We start from the raw sequence: 21552 nt of genomic DNA, 5'->3' as shown, positions 1-21552 counted from the left end.
TCAAAGTATAGAGACTATTACTCCAATACAAACCTAACTTGTACAATCTACAATCACTTATATCCAAAATTGTATAGTACCGGATTTTAGGCGGATAAAAACGTAGAGAGAGGGAAATATGTATTCGTTGTATGTATATTTATTTTTAAATAGTGAATTTAGTCCATTGTTATGATTATATGTAAACTTTTGTTAGCACGATTAAATTGTTGTAAATATTAGTCTTAATTATTGGTCTTGACTATTACTTGAACAAAAAAAATGTTTTCTTAATTTATTTATACTTTGTACACCGACTATTGTAAACTTTATATTTGAAGGTAAATTACAAATGTATTGCTATATTATTATGAGATTTATATGGAATTGTTTAGATTATTTGCATTATAAAATATTTAGCAATAGGCTGGATCTTAATGAACTCTGTTGCTTTTTAATTTGAAAATTTCTTATCACGTAAATGGTACAAAGTATTTTAGAAATTGTATTTAGTAAAAAAATATGCAATATCATCATCTCCATTGTATGAGATTTTCACTTTATCCAATCTAATAATAAATAAAATTTGTGACATTATCTTCCTAAATATATGTTTGAAAAATATTTGTGATTATCTTTTATTTATAAAATTTAAAATAATAAAACAAAAACTTTTCGAAATTTTATTTTCAAACTATAATTTTCTTAATTAAATGACACACAGAATTCTCATAGTCGTAACTTAAGATTTTAACCATAAAAAAAATCTTCCTAATATCACAAACACGGTAAGGCCTATGAATAAATAAAATTAGATTCTGTAATTCTACACTCAAATAACATCCTTTACAAACTAATGTTAAATAATTAGCACTCTATTTAATTTAAATTCGTTACCATTTGAGAGTTTGAACCATAAACACTTTATTTGTAAAATCACGTTAAACAAGCATGTTTGGGGAATGTTATTTCGCTTATAAAATAATTTTAATAACTTATAACCCACTAACGCCACAGAGTATAATTTGCTTACCTACTGTCAATAGTCTCGAGGGGCAATTCTGGCTTCAGCGGATGTGTGGGCGAGCTCACGGGGTTAAGCCCGAAAGAAATCGCTAACGCTTTACAGAAACACACAAAAAACATCTAAATCGAAATCGGTCTACTTCCGATTTTAGTACACGTGCAGATTAATCTTTACATATATCGATATACTATAAGATATTAACTGTGGTTAGATTACAAAAAAAATCTTACAAGGCAATGACATTTACATTATTTTACACTGAAATTTAATAAAAATAATAGTCTAATAAAAGAATATAGGCAAGAATCAATTTTAAGACGCTTTTAGCAGTTTAATACCTATTATGTTTTGTTTGTGTGTAGTAACTAAATCTTTGGACGAGTCAATGACTTACAGTCGTTCGATTTACGTTCGATTTATGTAAAAATATATAAAAATATTATCATATTTTCATCGGTACTTGATGTGTGTGCATATTTTTGCCGATTTTCATGCCGTATTTTCATCACATATCAGCATTTTCAGCCAAAACGTGTCTTGTCCGGGTCCACTGTGTGTTTTTGGGCTCTCCAAACACCGTTCATCGTTCTCATCGAAGAGATCGACGGGCAATGTAATCCACAGACACAATCCACTGAGTTTCTATCCGGACCTTCTCAGTGAGTCGCGATTCCGATCCGGTGGTGGATTCAACAAAGCACTACTCTTGCTAGGATTGGTGTTAGCAATCGGCTACGTGTCCGAAAGTAGCTAGAATACCTCTGTAGGCTACCAGCGATTAGGTAGTGTGAAAATACAGGAATTTTATGATTTGAATAACTTGGCTTGTACCAACCGGTTAGAAAAAGATGAAATTAATTATTAATTTGGTTTGCTATTTAAGCATTTTTTTAATAGTGCTTAAACTACATTTATTCTTTCATATAGCAAAACCTTAGCTCTTGACACATACATAATTGATTCGTAATACTATACAAGCAAAGGAAACCCATCTTAGACCAAGCTGTTATTAGAACCTCTAGAAGCTTAACTCGCAAAACGCTTTATTAAATGACGCAAATTTCAAAGTTAAGTTGATAAACTAATGGATAAAACGTTCGTGGTCTAATGAACGAGACACACGGTGAATTCGAATCCAGTCATACAACATAAAATCCTAAAGGTTTTTTTAAGTATAATAAATACGTGAGTAAATATAAAACGCGTCCACGAATATTTTCACGATTAATGGAAAGTTTCGTGTAATAAATATCAAAGACGCAGAATTGACAAGTTTGCGTGGTTTTTGTTGGCACGCGGTTGTATTGTCCGGTTGCACGGGTATGCAGCATGAATAAGCCTCTGCCACGAAGCAGTCACGCCTTAAACAATAACTCCGGGGCCAGATAATACCTACAAACTGAGGCTTCGACCTGAAGTTATCAGCGACTTAATACCAGCCAGTGAGCTATTCTGCTCATCTTTTTTTTATTGCTTAGATGGGTGGACGAGCTCACAGCCCACCTGGTGTTAAGTGGTTACTGGAGCCCATAGACATCTACAACGTAAATGCGCCACCCATCTTGAGACATAAGTTCTAAGTTCTCAAGTATAGGTTACAACGGCTGCCCTAACCTTCAAACCGAAACGCATTACTGCTTCACGGCAGAAACAGGCGGGGCGGTGGTACCTACCCGCGCGGACTCACAAGAGGTCCTACCACCAGTTTAAAGCCATACACACATCTTCAGCCATAAAAATATTATTTTCTTCGTGCGCATTAAATTAACATTGTTCTTTTTGGTTACGACTTCATTCAAACGTTCCGTTGGACGTTTCTAACGTACCTAATACAAATTTCGTTTACGACTATCAGTTTACCCTTAATTATCGTACTAATAAGGTTGTTATTAAGTAATTTTTTGGTTGTCAGCTTTTGGTGAGTGATGTCTGTCGACGAAGCCGTCTCGATTTGCCCGGGAAGCCTCTAGCGTACGGTGGTTTCGCGTTAGTGGTGACGTAGTATACGCCTCTGGCACTGAAAGTTGTACGGTAATAATTTATTATTAGACCTATGAAAATCGGATTTATAAGGGTGAGCGAGTTCCATTTAAGAAATGATGGAGCCTAGTGCTGTAGGAGTATTTTTTAAAAGCTAAAATATCAACAGATTCTTTTAAGCTATTGCATAGCTTTTATCGGGGCTTTGAGCGCGGCGATCGAATCAAGAAATTCTGTAACGAAAATAAATCCTAACACCCCCCACTCCGCCTACCATGTAGCTCGCGTTCAACACATTCTCACGTTGCGCTTGTGTAGTGTTTGTGAATCCCGGCGTGACGTCGCACTGCATGCGCATCATGAAAAGTCTGCCCATCTCTCTCTCGCGCGCTTTAGCTTATGAGTGTGAAGGGGACAGTAAATGTTTTGCTTTTGTTAATGTTTATAAATATAGCGTGGTCTTATTTTATTATTGCTTTAATATTAAATTATTATTGTCTAATTATAATTGCATAAGTTGACAAAAAATGCTATGCAATAGCTTTACCGCGGTATAATAGCCGGCAAACTTCTTGAGCATTTGTTGACGTAGTGGGGGTAAGTTCGCGCATGGTACACTCACGTGCAAAAACATTATTTACTCTGCGTCATAATGCAATTAAATTATTAAAATCAACATATGTATTTATTTATATATTTATTAGAACATCAACAAAAAATATAGGTTAATAATTGTAATAATTTAATCTTGGGGTAAAATAGATATTCCTTCTATTAAATCAAAACTAGACTTGTTGCCAGGTCTTGGTTCAGTTGAAGCGAAGCTGGTATTTTTAATTTTTTTTTCGTTATCATAATCTTGACCATCATCATCATCACTGTTTTCATCACCCGAGTCGCTATCATCGTGATGAGTCAACATAGGGCTCATCGATGTAGTTTACAACTCGGTCGGTTCGGTCTTCTTTTTTGTCTATAATTAATTATTTTTTGAAGATATTCGATTCGTAGTAATCGAATGTAACATTTTTCGATTACCAGCATCCGATTATTTTCTGTTTTTTTTCCATCTGAAGCCTAGCTCTTTCATAATTCGTCGTAAGCTTCATTCCGAGCCATTAAAATTTATATCTTCTTTAAATTTTTCGAAGCCTTTCTTACGGTACGGAGTTTCGCTGCTTGTTATGTAGTTATTATGATTACATATTTTTATTACAGATTGAACGAAACTATCCATTCCGGTAACTTTCTTCTTCCCTGATTTTTCTTACCCGGAGTCCGAAACACGGCGAGCAAGCCAGAGCCTTTAGCTTCGTTAATAATGCACCTAACAGTACTCACTGATGTTTTTGTTGCTTCCGAAATCTGTTTTCCTTTTTCCATATCATTCTTCTCCTATTTTATAATGAAGCAATATACGTCGTACACAATTTTTCTACCCTTTCTTTTGAATACTACACCAGTTTGTCGCGGCATAGTGTATTTTTTATAAAAAATCAACAAACACTCAACAAATAGCAATGGCAACAAAGTCAACAAGCAATTATAACAAATAACTTAATGATTAATAACGATAGACTTTTCACTGTACGCAAGCGTACTTTTGGGAGCAAGCGGAATGAGGGCGCGGTGCGGGGCGCAAGGTTCGACTGATCTACCAATAACGCGCTCGATACGTTTTCCCCTGCCGTCGCGCCTCACCCTTATCACCAAAGTGATCTAAAATTCGGTTCTGCGAGGTCAAGGTCATTTGCTCAAGAAGTTTGCCGGTTACTATACTACACGTGTTTTTGTTTTTCTATTGCTTCCACTGGTGAATGAGTTTGAAGTATATAACAGAATTGCGTAATTGTAGGCGGGTTTCCAATTTGTGGTCGTCGTGGCCTAACGGATAAGACGTCCGGTGCATTCGTGTTGAAGCGATGCACCGGTGTTCGAATCCCGCAGGCGGGTACCAATTTTTCTAATGAAATACGTACTCAACAAATGTTCACGATTGACTTCCACGGTGAAGGAATAACATCGTGTAATAAAAATGAAACCCGCTAAATTATAATTTGCGTAATTACTGGTGGTAGGACCTCTTGTGAGTCCGCACGGGTAGGTACCACCGCCCCGCCTATTTCTGCCATGAAGCAGTAATGCGTTTCGGTTTGAAGGGTGGGGCAGCCGTTGTGACAATACTGAGACCTTAGAACTATATCTCAAGGTGTGTGGCGCATTTACGTTGTAGATGTCTATGGGCTCCAGTAACCACTTAACATCAGGTGGGCTGTGAGCTCGTCCACACAGCTGAGCAATAAAAAAAAATAAAATAAAAAATTTTGTAGTAAACATTGTTTTTCATTATTCGTGGAAGTCACTCATATGAAAAAATAACTGCTTAGCTAATTTAAAAACCCTTTATACTCACTTATGACTAACATGTTCTCCCATCAGCATGTATTCGGTGTCTCTAGGTTCACACCACCCTATTAAGTATGAAAACAAGCTAGAACAAGGACCCGCCCAGAAGCCGGCTCTGCTGTTTATTGACTCAATGAAGTACGGCGTCACTTTCGTGTGATCACAGGACAATGTTTCTGTTAAAAAAAGTGTTTTTTTGTTTGAGGTTGTATGCGAGCTCATCTCCAGTTTCCATAGCGGCTTAACAAATATAAATGTCATATTGAGAATTCATAAATAAACTTTATTTATATATGAACAAAAATGAATAAAATTCTTCATTTTTTGTCAGTATTGAGTCGTGCAAGGAAACGCGGTAACAGGCCTACTCAGTCGAAAGTGTTTATATTTTTGTCTTGTTTACCACTATTTGATATGTATCTATCTTGTTGTTTATCACTAGTTGTGGTTCGGTAATAATATAATACTTTAAGCCAATAAATGCATACATATCTTTGGTTTTATATTTTTTTTCGCGCTTCCATCATTCGCGTTTCCACTATTCGCTGATTTCAAAAATGGGACCCAATTCCTATGTTCGCGTCTAAAGATTTCTTTATTCGAGTATCTATTCGATACATCGGTACATAGTACACATTAATAAAAAGGATTCCACTATGTAGCTATCCAACCGCATATCCTTTGTAAGCGCGCTTTTCTATATTCACGGTTTCTGTATTCGCGGCATATTCATGGAACGTATACCACGAGAATAAATAGGTTTTACTGTATTAATCTAAACTAAATCTAATTCTAACATTTCATAACATAGGGCCAACCATCAGAAATATCCATTTTAGCGCCATCTATATAAAGCATTATAAACTACTTCGTTTCCTCTCTAAACAGTGTCACTAAATAGTGTAGCATGTAGTTAAAAGATGGAACTGCAGAAATTATTATTATTAATACAAATCCTATTTTTAAAAGCTGGCACATCTTTTTTGTTTCGTTTATTAGTATTTTCTCATATCGTTTTTGACAAGACGAGTTATTTTACTTTAATTATTTACTAATTTATTTTCCTAAGTTATTTAAAAAAAAAAAAAATCATAAACGACACCGTTGCGTACTATAAAACAAAATGGTGCTACGATGGTATATCATTTCATCCGTATCCACAGCCCGCCCTCCAAATAAGAATTAAGAGGAGGGCTGGGTTGGTAATTAGGCTCTGATATCAACCTGGCAATAGTATGATGATGGGCCAGTAGCAGAATCACGGGCAGGTGATGTCGCTTATCAGTATTTCTAATTAATAACTATTATTATCAAGTACGAACTAAGAACCTTTCACGAGTCTGAGTGAAAATATTTCCATATTTGTACGATGATAAATTCAAGGCTAATTTCGTCATCAATTGTTTTCTGTTCAACACTTTCACACGTTTTGTTGTATTGTTAGAACAATACAATCAGTCAACATTGAAATGTTAAGTCATAATGTTCCAAAGACAAACATAATACGGTATTTAAAAAAAAAAAATATATTAAATATTCTTACGGAATATGGTATCATGAGCACAACCAGGTTGACTGGAGCCTCCGTTGACATAGAAATCCGCGTGACCGTTCGGTCCCCACTGGCCAAGGATTCCGGCTCCAGTATGCAAAATGTCCACAAATAACGCGTCCGTGTGATCCAGGTCACGGGATCTATTGTTGCCCATGTAGAAGAAAATAGTCGGGTCTAAGCCTGCGGAATAGAACCAAGTAAAATAGTCAAAACTACCATATGTACCTAGTTAAAAAAAAAAATCGACAATTTTAAACCTCATTTTAAAATATATCCAATCTGCCTACCGTGAGTAAGCACATTGGTATTTGAAAATCAATTTGGGAAATTCCCTTCCTAAAATCCAATAAGGTTACAAGTAAAGCTGTGTGCGTACTATCGTGGTGTGTACCTACTCGTTACAGTAATTGTAATGTCGTAAAGTTATTACAATTTTATGATAAAGTCTAATTATACAGTTACAATCCATTTAAATTTCGATCGAAAATCGCTATTTACTTTCGGTAATATTAAAACAAACAAAAACAGCCCAAATAGGTTATTGCTATAAAAAAAATTACCATACGTACACAATAACCGTGAGTATAATCTGTATTAAAGTGTCAAATGTACAATTTATTAACTATCATATGAATTAGCACTTGTTTCAATGCCATTAAATCCCTTCACCGGTAACAACCACACGTTTACCTCTAAATTATATAACAGTAGTAATCTGCATACCAGTTATCCTGCCAAGTTTTCCGACTTTTAAATAATTAGCCACAAGGCCTAGTATATGGGCGCCGACACTGTAACCAATAGTATGTATTTGTTCCGGCTGAACTTGCTTCTTCGGGTGATATTGTAAATATTCTACCAGCTGTGTTATACAGAGACTGGCAAAACGCGGAGCCCATTCTATCTGAAAAATAAGATATATTTAAAAACTTATTTGGGCACATAAATAAACGTATATTACAAGCGTAAATAATGGCCGTATGGAGCATCGTCCTACCTGTTTTTTTATGTACATACGAAGGGGGGGCTGAAAAGCAATTCGGTTTAAGCAACATTTTTGCTACTTTGCAGGAGAGCCATTTAAAGTTTAAAATTTGGAAGAAAATATACGTAACAATATATAAGTAACGTATAAGTAATATATAAGTTACAATAAGACTTCTTCAGCTATTTGAATGGGGTAAACTTAATTTAAGTTCAATTAAAACCATCGAGCTGTTGATGGTAATCTCTATATATAAAAATGAATTGCTGTTCGTTAGTCTCGCTAAAACTCGAGAACGGCTGGACCGATTTGGCTAATTTTGGTATTAAATTATTTGTGGAAGTCCAGAGAAGGTTTAAAAGGTAGATAAATATGAAAATGCACGGAATTAAATAAAAGTAACAATTTTGTTATTCATTTGATTTGTCCCCCGTCGAACGGACTCATTTTGTTTTTATTTATCGCTTAAGGCACTACGAAGTCGGTCGGGTTAGCTAGTACCAAATAAAACGCACCTATAATTTACAAGATAAATGTTGAGTATTAAGCGAAATGTCGCTTATACTAAATAGACTTCCGTCGCTGAAGTCATCTTGGCCTAAAGAATAAGACGTCCGGTGCATTCGTCTCTAACGATGCAACGGTGTTCGAATCCCGCAGGCGAGTACCTATTTTTCTAATGAAATACGTACTTGACAAATGTTCACCGTTGACTTCCACGGTGAAGGAATAACATCGTGTATTAAAAATCAAACCCGCAAAATTATAATTTGCGTAATTACTGGTGGTAGTACCTCTTGTGAGTCCGCACGGGTAGGTACCACCGCTCCGCCTATTTCCGCCGTGAAGCAGTAATGCGTTTCGGTTCGAAGGGTGGGGTAGCCGTTGTAACTATACTGAGACCTCAGAACTTATATTTCAAGGTGGGTGGCGCATTTAAGTTGCAGATGTCTATGAGCTCCAGTAACCACTTAATAACAAAATGCGGTGAAGGAATTACAAGGAAACCCTAATTCAGTGAGTGACTTATCGGTTCCGATACCCACCTGACTTAAGCACGGCTCTTTCACGAGACTTCCGTAATCCACGATGATGATGTTGTAATTGCCCCTTGTGAAGTAAGCCTTCCGCATATCAGTACTAGGCGACAGGTTCCTGCCTCCGCCGAACCCGTGCACGACAATTTTCGTTGGATGAAGTGGATTGAAGTTCGAGGCTGTTAGAGATCTGTTGTCTAATGTATTTAATAATTCACCTTTTTCTTGTGTGGTTCTGGAACATAGGAGTTTTTTGATGATGTTTATCAATTCGACTCAAAACAATCTGAGTGAATAGAGAGACGTACTAAAAATCTACATGACTATTATCTTATCGGTCCATAAAAATGAACCGGGCGTTTTTTTTTTAGGACTGAAGGCGTCTAAGGCAAAGGTAATTGGATCTGAGGAATCCGTAAGAAAGGCTGCACCGGGCGTCTTATCCTGTAAGCCACGGCGGTCTAAAATTATATCTATAAAGTTATTCACTTCAAAATGCACTACATAGTTAAGGTAGCAATTCAATGTTATTAATTCATAATATTCTAGAAATTACCTGGTGTAAAGAAAGAACTGCATTTTCGGATGTGGGCATCGGTAAGGAGGCTGTATACACGATGTCGTGTTAAACAAGTCTCTAACTGATTGCGCCTTCTTTTCGGAAGGAATTTCGTTTTCTTGACTTTCTGTAACTAAAAAAATATCTCCCTTGAACAATAAGGTCCTTCATCTATTCAAAAATAATATCTTATTGTATAAGGCTGTTTTCTGTCGATCAAAATACAAATCAAGGGGTGAAAGGTTATTTGGTTTAAGTGACATTTACGAGTATTTTTGTAAATAAAGTTTTATTTGGTACTAGCTGACCCGGCAGACTTCGTAGTGCCTCAATCCCTAAATAAAAAACTTTTTAACAAATAAAAAGCTTTTGTATTACAAAACTTAAAACAAACAAAAGGAATCCGTCCGACAGGGGACATATCAAAGTAAAAACAAAATTATTTTTATTTAATTCCGAGCATTTTCATAATTATCTACCTTTTAAACCTTCTCTGGACTTTCACAAATAATTCAAGACCAAAATTAGCCAAATCGGTCCAGCCGTTCTCGAGTTTTAGCGAGACTAACGAATAGCAATTCGTTTTTATATGTATAGATTAGTATCAACAGATTGATGTGTGCAAAACTATCGCTTGAAGCCTTTTACTCCTCGAAATTTATTGTAGAAGATTGTGGTCAGATTTTAAAATATGGTTAGCAGTAGTCATATAAAGTAAAATTGTCTTGTAATAATCAGAAGACACGAACCGCATACTCATAAAACTCTCATGGCTTTGGAAGAAATTTGGTGAAATATGTTGTAACTACTTATTATTATTTTTAAAGTAAAATTTCATGGTAGTATTTGCTCATCATGTCTAATAAATACAGTTAAGATTACGAACTCATTACACACCCTCGGTGTTGGCCACAGGTGTCTATGCAAAGGTCTTCTAGAAAGATTCGCTTTTTTGGCCATCTATGCTACTAAAACCTTATTTTTATCCGACTTCAAAAACTGAGGAAGTTCTCAATTGGATGTATTTTAATTTAATATGCGTATAATTTAATTTAATTTAATACCTAAGAACTTTTTTCTAGATAAAGCGATTTTGAGTATTATTTGAAAGTTAGATCTTCTCATCTGGTCCTATTTCATTTTTATCAAGATCTGACCAATACTTTTGGAGTTATCCTTAATAATGTATATTTAATTCACTTTGACTGCATCGATGATGTTCTCATTTTATTTTGTAGAAATTGTTACATTTTTATTTTCTATTAACATTATTATTATATTTTAGTATTACTACACTAATGAATAACGTTAAATGTATTAGTAATAAGAATCTGAAGGAATGTCGTTGAACTGGTTGTGACTTAAAAGATACAGAGCACCAGACTATCCCAGTGTGGCAGGATTTTCTAAGTATACGTACTAAGCACATGCTCACGACAATATTTTTTAAATGTTTTTATTTATTTCGTAATTAGTAGTGGAAGGGTGTAATTGAATCCTGGATGGGATACCGCTATCCTGTACGTTTCTATCGGCGAAACAGTCATAATATGTTCCGCTTCTAAGAGTAGGACAGCCGTTATACAATACAATCGAGACTTCGTTCTCAGATCACAAGACAGGTGACATCACGGTGTGAAGTCTAGTGTGAAGACTCGGCTAGTCACTTAACACCAGGTGGGCCGTTACTTTACAAAGTTATCAACTTTATTTTATTCGCAATAATTTATAAAAAAACATATATATTATAATAAAAATATGCTATTTTTTGTACGTTATTACAAAGGGAAGTCCTACACTGTGTGCGTTACTAATAAAAGTCTTACGCTACGGACGTTTTTTCCCGGCTAGGGTACCCCTCCGCATCGTCCCATAAGGAACTTCGTTTCAATAAATAAAAAAACCATAATCTTGTGAAATTGTGATTCACGAAACCTGCAGCAAGCAAACTTGCTATACTTAAAACAATCCAGCGCATTTTGCGGTCTGATTAGTAAAGACAATTAGAAGTCATTACCCAAACGTGCAGGCGAACTGAGCAATGACATCAAGTTTACTACACTTGTCAGAAACAATTGGCGTTAAGTCACGTAATTGTTTTGTCATAAGTTTCAAATGTTGTCATCTCAAACAGGAGTGTTATTTCACCGGTCACTGTCCAATTAGGACGCCGAGTTCGACAAGCGAACTAACCCATAAACACAGCCCACTGATTTTCTCGTCGGATCTTCTCCGTGGCTCGCGATCCCGATCCGATGGTTTATTCTCTTGCTAGGGCTAGTGTTAGCAAATTCTCTCAGGTTAAGCCCGTGAGCTCATCTACCCGTCCAAACGTAGCTGGAATAGCCCCTTAGCGAATAAATACGGAAAGAAGTGTTACTTAATATTTTTCCTTACTTATGTAACAGTTTTAAGTTAATTTAAACATGTTTTGTTTAGTTTAAATGTTTTGACGCGGACCGATCATTTGATGTTTAGCGGTTGCCAGATATTGCTTTGATTGAATTAGGCAGAAGAGTGGCCGTCCTGCGGACTCACAAAATTTCCTAACATCATTTCTCAAAATAGAGTTATAAGATTCTATATTTTCTGAGTTATGGGGAGAAGTTGAAAAAATTTTGTGAAAATAGTTTGTTAGGAAACAAACGTGATAATATTAATGATGTTCTACATGAATGGCCTGATGGAAAGGGGTCACTGCGGTTCATGACATAATACTTGTATTAATAGTATGTTCAATTTCAAATAGTTGTAATGATATTTATTGCGCTGAAATACAATATTCCAAATGTGGCCCAAAACGTCTGAAATATTATAATTACAATAAAAAAGCTATATTAAACCGTAATAGTAGTTTTAATTGTATATACGACTCCCGGAAACCGACGTAACGTTTTTATAGGACTACCACGCTCACGGCCATCTGATATGAAAAGGTCAGCAATGCCAATAAATGTTATTAGTATTTCCAAATTTGTAATTTACAAGAAGAAAACTTATCGATGAGTTAAACTCTCTTTCGTCTATTCTGTTTTATTATCTACATATCTAAATAAATGTATTTTTGTCTGTGTAGGTACAATTAAAATAATATCTATATAATAACATCGGAAACACCAACTTTCAAATAATAAAAAATTTTAATCAAAAAAATTCTGGGTAGTTTTTTTTAAGTCGGTTAAAAAATCGAACGCTTTTTTTTACACTCTAGAAACGAAAACAGGCTGCTCGTTTTTGGGAAGCTGTCACTACACACCCATTATAAAAAAAATTAGCTCGTTCGAATCCGCAGTTTTGTTACAAAACTTTTTGTTGATCGTTATCATCGCACTTATTACTCAATTTATTACGAAACATAGAGGCGGCTATTTAGAAGGAATGCGGTCGGTTCACATTTGTTGTTGACTTATTATTTTTATATTTGGAATTATCGGTTTTTCTGTTTTGTTAAATTGGCAACCGAGCTCACAATATGTTAAGCGATGACTAGATCGAATGGATCGTAAATGCTTATGCCAACCTTGAGGTGTCAAATCGACTTCTACTCTGTGTCGATATAGCGACTTACTCATGGTACCACAAGATTGTTTCGCGGTAAAAATGGGCGGAGTTACTAGTAGGTACTTAACATAGAAATCACGAGGAGTTACTAACCCGATCCTGTGGATCGAATGGTAAATAGTCGACGTCGCCCTAAACACGTCATTACGGATCTTCCCGATCCATTAACGGTGCTTTTAGGTACCTCAAGCACCGGTCACTGTCCTCGCCGAACCCGTCGCTTGCGACGAAGGGCTTGACGAGTAAATTAACCCATAGACACAGCCCACTGAGTTTCTCGCCGGATCTTCTCAGTGGGTCGCTTTCCGATCCGGAGGTAGATTATGCGAAGCACTACTCTTGCTAGGGCCAGTGTTGGCAACACTCCGGTTTGAGCCCCATGAGCTCACCTACACGTCAAGGAGAACCTGAAATAGCCTCTCAAGGCTATCAGAATAGATAGGGAAAAAAGGAGGTGTATCGTCGCGGATGTATTTATGTATGTTTTGAGTTCAACTCCGAATTTAACTTCAATGAAGGCTTGCATAACTACTTCGAAGTTTTATTAATACTGTTTTATTTTTTTATTTAACACTAGCTTTTGCCCGCTACTTCGTTCGCGTGGAATAGTTACTTTGGCACAACGCTAACTTTTACCCCCCACTTCATTTACGTAGAAAGTGATAATATTTTTGAATTATAGAATGTTAAGGAGCTATTAAAATTCCTATTTTGAAGCATACTTTATTGCTGCGCCACTTGTATTGGCCTTACCGTGATGTTATATAGCTTATATATAGCCTTCCTCAATAAATGGGCTATCTAAAACTGAAATAATTTATCAAATCGGACCGGTAGTTCCTGAGATTAGCGCGTTCAAACAAACAAACTCTTCTGCTTTATAATATATAATATTAGTATAGATAAGTATAGATTATTGGTTATCAATTTTTTTGTTCAAATGTATGTTGAACAAGAACGCTGTAACTTTTTTTATTTTTTTGGCGGTGTGTATGAATGCCCGAATAAATCGGTTTGTTCCACGCAACCTTGGAGTGAATTTGGAAATTCGACAGGAAATTATCTAGAAATTTAAGAATACTAATAATCTTATTTCCAGTAAAGTTTAAAGCTGGTAAGATGAATGTAAAAAAACATACCAGTACGACATAATTATGTGTTGTCCAAAAATGCACATTATATTTTTGTTGTGGGCAGTTCATCTACAGAGGTTAAAACTTCAGAAGTATTTTTATCTCATTCTCTCGTATGAGTCATTAGGTATCTTTATCTCCCTCATTTCTAAATTTATGTTTGGTTATAAGCAAACCCTAATATAAGGGTCGATTCGATTGTCTTAATTCTAAGAACAGAAACACTAAAACCTTTTTTAAGAATTAGAAAATTCAAACCTATATAACTTAACCGATAAAAAAATATAAACAAAAAAACTCTTATTGCCTGCTTTTGGTTGTACATGGCTGGGGGTAAGAGTTATTTAACAACGTGGACGCTATCGTCTCGTTCCCAGCCATTACTCAAGGTAGACTTGTTCGAAATTATATAATAACTCGAACCAAATTACGTCTTGGCGTCAAGCATTCATGGAAAGTATTGTGAATCCAGTGAACAGTGAAAGTGTTGCATTGTATTGTAACAACACTGTAACCTATCGAGTTAAGACATTATGCGCGCTCAACAGAATTTGACCCTATGCTTTTAATTTGAATATAGGCCCGAAATTAGTACCGATGAGTCTAGTGTTATTAAATAAATATAAAAAAAAATTATAATAATAATTTAAAAAAAACTAATGGCACTCGGGGACTGTTGCGGTAAAGGTATTGCATAGAATTTTTAGCATTGTGAATGTGTTGAACACGAGCTACATAGTAGGCGGAGTGGGGGGTGTTAGGTTTTATTTTCGTTACGGAATTTCTTGATTCGGGCGCCGCGCTCAAAGCCCGCGATAAAAGCTAAGCAATAGCTTAAAAATTACTATTATAATAGTAACTGTTTTTGTATTCGTTATTGTATTCTTTTTTTAATCGTCTATAGATTACAATTTGTAATCGCATATATAAAAAAATATAAAAAGCACACGCCGCCGTAAATGAGAGCGTTTTAAAGCTTTAAAGTAAAAGCTTTTTAAAGCCGAATCCATGAATGAGTTACGGCAGAAATAGGCGGGGCCGCGTTCAAAGTCACTATATCTTAAATGACGTGCAACCGTATTTAGTATGATGTGAATCACTTAAATCAATCAAAATCACGTTCGTAATTCAAACTACACTACATTCATAAAAACAAATACATACAGTTAAATGACGGATACCCGATTATGACATTAAACATACTACAAACATAATAATAATAACTGGGAACAAATCGCGCACGGTCGTCCAGCCCCAAACTATGATTCCCTGTGATATAGGTACCAGAGACTGACATAGATACTTATATACGTTTAAATATATACATATATAGTCAACGTACTCAACAAATGTTCACGATTGATTTCCACGGTGAAGGAATAACATCGTGTAATAAAAATGAAACCCGCAAAATTATAATTTGCGTAATTACTGGTGGTAGAACCTTTTGCGAGTCCGCACGGGTGGGTACCACGACCCTGCTTATTTCTGCCGTGAAGCAGTAATGCGTTTCGGTTTGAAGGGTTGGGCAGCCGTTGTAACTATACGTGAGACCTTAGAACTTATATCTCAAGGTGGGTGGCGCATTTACGTTGTAGATGTCTATGGCCTCCAGTAACCACTTAACACTAGGTGGGCTGTGAGCTCGTCCACACATTCTTACATCTACATCTTCTATGTCCGATGTGGGAATCGAACCCGCGACCCTTGGCGCAACAAGCAGAGGCGCTAATTACTGCACCACCGAGTCAGTCAAAGCTAGCAATATCGTTTACGAAAGAAACTATGTATTTCTCAATTTACAGCTCTTGTCGTTTTGATGAACGACAAATGAAATGTTGTAAGTTCACGTTTTGTAAACGAAGGCTGTGTTGCGTTTTGGAATTTAAATTGCCTCATGTTCTTTATGACCTTTTCATATTTTAATAAGTCGATTCAAAGATTCTTCTAGTTGAACGTATTACACAATTGCCTAATGAGATTTTAATCAGTAATCGATACGGCAATAATTATTACAAACTAGCTGACCCGGCAGGCTTTGTAGTGTCTCAATCGATAAATAGAAGCCCTAAACTTTTGTATAAAATAAACTTAAATCATACACAACAAAGAAAAAACAAAATTGTTATTTTTATTTAATTCCGGGCATTTTCATATTTATCTACCTTTTAAACCTTCTCTGGACTTCGACAAATAATTCAAGACCAAAATTAGCAAAATCGGTCCAGCCGTTCTCAAATTTTAGCGAGAATAACGAACAGCAATTCATTTTTATATATATAGATAAGCGTATACGTCAAACATTAAACTGAGATATCGACATTAAATAAAAAAATCACTGCAACCTCGATAGTCTGATAGATATGAAAGCCAAAAATTCTAATAATTTATTTCAAATATCTAGACAAATATAAATCTATGTCGTGCAAAATTAAAAATTAAACCATAACTTTGGCTTTGGCTGTATCGAATTTATCAATACCACAATGTGATAAAAAAAAAACAAGTGAACTGTCAATATTAAACGTATTGCATAACATCAACTTACACTGAAATGTATGTAAAGGCAATTGCAAGAGAGATTCCTTTAAAGAAGCCTGTACAAATTTCTGCTGACGCAATCTAGGCGTCAAGGCTAGTAATGCTAAGATGCCGTTATCTGCGTGAAAAGTTTTCTGGTAAATATTGTCACTAAAAATTTTAAAACTCAAACATGATTTAGTCATTGTTATAAATAATTTTACGTTGTTAAAAAATTAAAGGAAATCTATATATTAATACGTGAAGCTTTTTACGAAAATTGCGCAGACGGAGGAGTATGTAATTTCCCACACTTATATAGAATATAAAGGAGTGCCGAATGCTGATATTTTTTAAAATTATGCATTAATAAATCAATTAAAAAAACATTACTCACACTAACATGTATTTGACACAACACAAAGGTATATACACACATATACTGTGTTTATTTTGAAAGTCTGTGGTCAAATTGAGAATAGAATAATATTGTTTGTCTTTGATATTATTTGTCTATAGTGTAGTCTTGGCGAAATCTGTGATTATAGAAGTATAATAGAAATATAATTGAACCGTAATAATGTCCAAACTTATAATTTCAATTAATTATAGTCGAATTTCGACTACAGTGGGACCACCAGTCAAATTTAATTTAATGTCTAAAACTCATGAAAACCGTTGATAATGCTATATGATTTATTGATGTTCGTGATTTCCAAAGTTTCGCATAACGATTTCTAGGAGACAGTCGTAGTGCTAAAGTGCAATAATTTTGTCGTCTAACCAGGAAAACCCTAGAATAATAATACTATTAAACACTATTTTTCAGTATGCCACCGGTTGTGTTTGCTCATTACCTTAGATAGTTTAGTAGTTGTAGGACCTGTTCTGAGTCCGCGCGGATAGGTACCACCACCCTGCCTATTTCTGCCGTGAAGCAGTAATGCGTTTCGGGTTGAAGGGTGGGGCAGCTATATAATATAATATTGTAACTATACTTGAAACCTTAGAACTTATATCTCAAAGTGGGTGGCGCATTTACGTTTTGGATGTCTATGGGCTCCAATACCCACTTAATACCAGGTGGGCTGAGAGCTCGTCCACCCATTTAAGAAAAAAAAAATAAGAAAAAAAGCCTGCGAAGTTTGTGAGTAGGTTAAATACACTACGAGCACTGTGAATGAGACGGTATTATGCAATACAAATCTCGGCCAAGCAGTTCGGAAGTGACGAACGGTGAGCGCTCTCTGACTTAAGAGCACCTAGTTAAATATAACATCGTTTCAAAATTTGATGATGTTTCTTGTATACATATAATCGTAATATCAGTAAGCAAAAAATTAGTATATCTACCTATGAAAATGTGTATGTCTATGAAACCGCTTAAGACCAGGTAAGCTCATCTACCCAGCTAAAATAATAAAATTCAACGTATAATAAAATAAAGTAAAACACGTTAAAAAGGAAATGTTAATTGTGGACACAATCATTATTAATTAACCTTGTTTAATTGGTACATTTTTAACATACGTAAAATATTATAAATACTTGGTAATTACTAATTTGTGCACATAAAATAAAGTAAAATAATTAATGAAACAGAAAATGAAAATTATTCGTTTTGTAAAATTAACTTGCGATAACTTAAAGGTTTTGTATAATTTAATTTCGAAACAATAGCCAATTCGTTTTGAAATATGCTGCCGAAATAATATTTAAAGAGAATTCTCGACGCCAAATAATAAATAAACAATAAAGTCCACAACACGCGAACCGTGTAACATTAAGGAAGTGGAAGTTAGCGCAAACACAAGTGAGAACAAACGCGGTTACGACATTGTACGTCAGACCGGTTTCTGTTTGTTGCATTTTTTATGAGTAAGATGACACTCAACGCAATTTTTTTTCTCCTTATTTTAAATGGATGGATCAGCTTACGGATCTCTTGGCATCGAAAAGTTTCCAGGATCGGTTTGCCGTTTCATTATCATGAATGGGGCATGAGGTCGCAGTATCGTTTTAATTGTAATTGCAGTCTCTTTACCAAAAATCTAAGACTATTTCTCTGCACAAATAGGCATGAAATCGTAATCCCGTGGAGACTTAAAAAGCCATTTTACTATTACTCAGATGCCAAACGAGTTCACAGTTCACTAGATGAGAACTATTAGATATTAAGCCTGTAAATATCACTGATACCACCTACTTAATACTGATACTATCTTAAGCTAAACAATAGATATCCTACTCTTCAAACTAGAATGCGGAACTGCATAGCCGTTGAAAAGCAGAGTGGTTCTAGCTAACTATGCAGCTCACAATATGCCTTGCCTTATCATTAGTATTGAAAACTAGTATTGACAAAATGTTAGATAGTTAAATAAGTTTATGATGTTACTATTCCTACTACAGACGAATGATGGAGACGACAACAATAATTTTAAAGATGTCATGGAATCATAACCTGGAAAGGGTATTATGTAGTAAATACGACGCGAATTAGATGAGTGCTTCAGGGGAAACATTAGTCCCAAGGACCTCAAAAGCGATTTATAATACAGTAGGGGTACAGAGAAAAGCAGATCTTTAATAAAAAAATAAAAAAAAACATTACGAATCAATAATTATTTTATTTGAATTTATTATTGTGTTCATAAATGCCTTTGCGAAGACATTCACGTATTAGTTATGTAGAACATTTACTAGAATCATCGCCGAAAACTGTAGGTATCTAAAGTTTAAAATGTATGAACAATTATTCAATATGTAATTTATAAAAATTAAATAAGGTCGTCATCATAAAAAAACCCCTATTCATATTTTCGCGAAATGTTAAAAAAAAAACATTAAAAGGTTTTCGAGCTCAAGGTTTATAGAAGGTCTCGTAATAATACTCACCAGAGACTCGCAATATAGCAATTCCAATTAAAATAAAGCACTTTGCACTAGTCAACATTTTGTTGTAAATTTTAATTAAAAAGTCATTAGATAAAATTATTACAATGAAGTGAATTCCTAGTTGGACATTAAAAACACAGACTCAATCAACGGTTCACATATTTATCATTTTTTTTTTAAAACTGCATCGATTATATTTTTAATTAGCTGCGGAACCCTGTGTCGTATGACGCGTGCGTGCATCGACGTTACACTGACAGCGAAAGTGGTGGTAGCATTATGCCCACCCTAGGCTCGTACGGGCTTCCCCACTAACGAAAAAGACACGTGAATTTGGTCACTACACAGCTCCGGCAGAATGTTGCAACACACGGCCACTTAAAGTATTAGTATTCAAGAACGTGCCGCATATCCGCTTTAAAGCGTCGTCCCGTTTCACATATTATATTTCGTTACTTGAGGTATGACTATAATATTTTAAATTTTTTTTTATTGCTTAGATGGGTGTACGAGCCCTGGTGCTAAGTGGTTACTGGATCCCATAGACATCTACCACGTAAATGCACCATCCACCTTGAGATAAAATCTCAAGTATAGTTACAACGGCTGCCCCACCCTTCAAGCCGAAACGCATTACTGCTTCACGGCAGAAATAGGCAGGGCGGTCGTATCTACCCGCGCGGACTCACAAGAGGTCCACCTATTAGAAAACCACCTATTACCGTGGATATTGTCGCAAAACTTAACTTGAAACTACGGACAGATGAATGGAAATCTCTTTCCTACTTAACTCTGCACTAAATGACTCTTGGCTCTGAATCATCATTGAAGTTCTATTTCTACCCCTCGCTGATTTCGAGCAACATTGGCTATCTTAGGAAAAACCATTCTTGAAAAAAAAAATATCGCACTAATCTTATTTACAACATAATTAATACAAGCTTCAAAGCATGACATTCGTATTACAGAATTCGGTCTACAGAACAAAAATACCCACCAGGTGGATTTGGACCTAGGCGTTGCCCAAATATAGAACAGCATTTATTTTGTGAGAATTAATTTCTCAAAATTGGCCACCTCAAAGTTCTTCTCCTTCATAAGTGTGATACTCGCTCAGTACCAAGAGCTTCCTTCGGACAGTAATCAGAATACAATTCTCTAGTAGGTATAGCAATGTCAAAATAAAATGACAATACACACATGAATCTCAAAAAACTTACAAAACAGTTTTATATTACAAATATTATATTAGAAGTCGTTGTGGCCTAAAGGATAAGACGTCCGGTGCATTTGTATCTAGCGATGCACCGGATGCATGCATGCGATGCATGTGGGATTCGAACACCGGTGCATCGCAAGATACGAATGCACCGGTGTTCGAATCCCGCAGGCGGGTATTTTTCTAATGAAATACGTACTTAACAAATGTTCACGATTGCCTTCCACGGTGAAGGAATCAATCACATCGTGTATTAAAAATGAAACCCGCAAAATTATAATTTGCGTAATTACTGGTGGTAGGACTTGTGCGTCCGCACGGGTAGGTACCACCGCCCCGCCTATTTCTGCCGTGAAGCAGTAATGCGTTTCGGTTTGAAGGGTGGAGCAGCCGTTGTAACTATACTGAGACCTTAGAACTTATATCTCAAGGTGTGTGGCGCATTTACGCTGTAGATGTCTATGGGCTCCAGTAACCACTTAACACCAGGTGGGCTGTGAGCTCGTCCACACATCAAAGCAATAAAACAAAAAAGAAAAAAAAAATTCTGAACACAGAACATGTCTCTATTGCATCAGGAATATGGCAATAAATGCAGCTATTTTTTCATTTATAAAATGTTAAAATCACAATATTTAGAAAAGCATCTACTGAGTTAACACCGATATGAAGGGAGTGGCCGTTTCATATTAC

At 35.6% G+C, this 21552-nt stretch overlaps 1 protein-coding gene across 1 annotated transcript; it reads right to left on the bottom strand.

Moving 5' to 3' along the window:
- Positions 1-649: 649 nt before the first annotated feature.
- On the bottom strand, positions 650-19906 carry LOC114247963 (phospholipase A1 member A). The gene is made up of 7 exons (XM_089731935.1): positions 19641-19906; positions 9526-9661; positions 8979-9204; positions 7671-7851; positions 6936-7127; positions 5400-5568; positions 650-3023 (listed from the first exon to the last, which is right to left on the bottom strand). The coding sequence occupies exons 1-7, from the start codon at positions 19696-19698 to the stop codon at positions 2915-2917; spliced, it is 1071 nt and encodes a 356-aa protein (XP_089588061.1). The 5' UTR covers positions 19699-19906; the 3' UTR covers positions 650-2914.
- Between the last annotated feature and the right edge of the window lie 1646 nt (positions 19907-21552).

Source organism: Bombyx mandarina, chromosome 12 (assembly GCF_030267445.1).
Source record: "Bombyx mandarina strain Sakado chromosome 12, ASM3026744v2".
NCBI lineage: Eukaryota > Metazoa > Arthropoda > Insecta > Lepidoptera > Bombycidae > Bombyx > Bombyx mandarina.
Note: the sequence above shows the minus strand (reverse complement) of the source record. Positions and strands in the feature narration are given on the sequence as shown.

Excerpts from the sequence above, each read along its gene's own strand:
- LOC114247963 (XM_089731935.1), bottom strand. The coding sequence starts at position 19,698 with ATGTTGACTAGTGCAAAGTGCTTTATTTTAATTGGAATTGCTATATTG. Across the intron at positions 7,852-8,978 it reads AAGAGCCGTGCTTAAGTCAG|ATAGAATGGGCTCCGCGTTT; the intron begins GTGGGTATCGGA and ends CTTATTTTTCAG. Across the intron at positions 3,024-5,399 it reads GGAGAACATGTTAGTCATAA|TGCCAGAGGCGTATACTACG; the intron begins GTGAGTATAAAG and ends TACAACTTTCAG.